The sequence below is a fragment of the Limulus polyphemus genome, unplaced genomic scaffold, assembly GCF_000517525.1.
Source record: "Limulus polyphemus unplaced genomic scaffold, Limulus_polyphemus-2.1.2 Scaffold15397, whole genome shotgun sequence".
NCBI lineage: Eukaryota > Metazoa > Arthropoda > Merostomata > Xiphosura > Limulidae > Limulus > Limulus polyphemus.
In genome coordinates, this window is record NW_013681007.1 from 1 (window position 1) to 2,780 (window position 2,780).

The 2,780-nt window shown below is 37.0% G+C and overlaps 1 protein-coding gene across 1 annotated transcript; it reads left to right on the forward strand.

The window, feature by feature from the left end:
* Nucleotides 1-291: 291 nt before the first annotated feature.
* LOC106477443 (innexin shaking-B-like) lies at nt 292-1,389 on the forward strand. The gene has a single exon (XM_013938007.1). It carries the CDS (start codon nt 292-294, stop codon nt 1,387-1,389), a length of 1,098 nt encoding a protein of 365 aa, XP_013793461.1.
* Nucleotides 1,390-2,780: the final 1,391 nt, after the last annotated feature.

The window sequence follows — 2,780 nt, forward strand, 5'->3', positions numbered from 1 at the left end:
TATAATATTATTCAATTTTTCAGTTACATATATTGGTCCTAAGCCTAGTATAATATTATTCAATTTTTCAGTTACATATATTGGTCCTAAGCCTAGTATAATGTTATTCAATTTTTCAGTTACATATATTGGTCCTAAGCCTAGTATAATATTATTCAATTTTTCAGTTACATATATTGGTCCTAAGCCTAGTATAATGTTATTCAATTATATTGATTTTCCTGACAGCTCAAGTTTGGAGGGAAAACACAACCTTTGTATTAAAGAAGGAGAACATCTGAGCATCATAAAATGATATATTTGTTTCAAGCTTTCAAAGGCCTGGTCAAAGTACGACCCGTATCCATCGACAACACCGTATTTCGCTTACACTGGTTGTTTACCACAGTTTTTCTACTGGCTTTCAGTATACTTGTTACCACTAGTCAGTATGTAGGGAATCCTATCCACTGTATGCCGATAGGTGGCGTTCCTGATGATCTGCTTGAGTCATTTTGCTGGATTCATTCAACTTTTTCTGTCTCGAAAGCCTTTAATCTTCCCGTATCACAAGAAATCCCTTATCCAGGCGTCTCCAACTCCAATGGAGTTTCTGAGAGGAACTACCATTCTTATTATCAATGGGTAGGATTTGTGTTATTCCTTCAAGCCTTACTCTTCTACACGCCCTATTACCTATGGAAGATTTGGGAGGGAAGGTTACTGGTAACAATATGTAACATAATACAGATTGTTATTGTTTCGGACGAAGAGCTTCGTAAGAAAACAGCGGACCTAACACATTATATTTTGAAACATAGAGGGCACCACAAGTACTATGCTTTCAAGTATTTTTTATGCGAACTGTTGTGCCTGATGAACGTCATTGGTCAGTTTTACCTTCTCGACCTGTTCCTCGATGGACGGTTCTTTACTTACGGATTTGAACTCATGCAGTTTTCACAACGAGACCAGAAAGACGTAGTAGATCCCATGACTTCTGCTTTTCCAAGAATGACAAAATGTGAATTTCACGTCTACGGTAGTTCCGGCGATGTTAGAAAACATAACAGTCTTTGTTTGCTCCCGCAAAATATTGTGAATGAAAAGATCTACATCTTCATGTGGTTTTGGTTTGTTATCCTAACCACTTCGACCATTCTTGTTCTTTGCAGTCGGCTTGGTGTAATTTGCGTTTTTAAAGTGAGGCTGTACTTTCTGCGCAGTAGATTCAGGTTTACCGAGGAAGAGCAACTGCGCATCATTAGCCAAAACGTTGATATTGGTGACTGGTTCTTGCTGTACATGCTCGGACAGAATGTTGACCAGCTTATCCTTCGTGAAACTGTCGAAGAATTGGTTAAAGTATTAGAGACACGCAATAAAGCCAGCCTCCCAAATGTTGTTTAAAAGTTATAACTTGAAAAGTTTTTACGATGTTCTGATTCTATCGTCAGAAAAGTTTCAAAACAAAATTAAAAGCTAAGCCTAATTTTTCTTTTAATAAAACTGAATAATAGTAAAGATAGCGTATGTTGTCCGGAAATTTATATTGCACGTAAACATTAACTTCTATGGCAGGAGGCGTGAATTTTCATCACGATGTGGTTGCCAAGAAGAATGTGTAACAGCATTTCAACACATTTTTTTGTATGTGTGTGCGTTGCTGTCAACGAAGCGTTCTGCTCAGCATGTTAACTCGTCAGCTGGCGTGACGAACTGTGTTATTGAGCAAAACCCCTTTCTTCAGCGACAACGTACAACAGATAAAGTACACTTGAAATACAAGTACACACTTTTCTCGTAATGGCAACCCATAATGAGACAGTAGAGGATAAGGTGATGGTATATCGTACTGCTAGTCAACCATAAAAACCATACCTCCTGAACATAGGTGTTGTATATCTCATGAACTTATGTATTTTTATATTATTTTGTATTCTACAAGTCGGCGGACGTGTATATACATATATAAAATAAAGTTTATATTACACGAAGACTCTTCTTTTCACACTTTTCTTTTCTGTGCACTTGTCCACCTTCACCAGTCTTGGAAATTTGCGTTCAAGAAGCTTATAGAGTTTTTGTATTTGTGATAATGTTGCCCTGTGACATATAAGGTCCTAGGTTCCTTTATGCCATCTCTTTTTTTTCAATACCACATTATTCTAAAGTGGCATTGACATTTCAAAGATGCTGGTCCAAGCAGACAAGGCGTAACGGTAATTAACGTTTCTTCGAACTGTTAAGGTCATGACATTTAGACAATGCGGGTTGTCTGGGCTGCGCGTGAGAGAGATGTTACCAGTCTATATTTTCTGATAATCTTACCCGCATAGTCGTCGCCAAAATGTTAAAGCCGCTTCCCAATTTTTACCTCGTTTGAGTTGAATAAATTAGAATGTGAAAATTTGTACAGGAAATGTCGATGACTTGCGTGCTATTAAAGGGTATATCCTTAATATCCTGACTTGCGTGCTATTAAAGGGTATATCCTTCATGTCCTGACTTGCGTGCTATTAAAGGGTATATCCTTCATGTCCTCAAGGTTATTGTAACCCGAATAATAAGTGCAAATTTCTAGCCTTTAAAGAATTACAGTATATATAAAAAAGTGTTGATTACTTCTAGATGACATGCGTTAATATCATCGTGGATTTGATTACTTCTAGCGTTAATATCATTGTGGATTTGATTACTTCTAGATGACATGCGTTGATATTAACGCTAGAAGTAATCAAATCCACGATGATATTTAGAAGTAATCAAATCCACGATTAGAAGTAATCAAATCCGGCGTT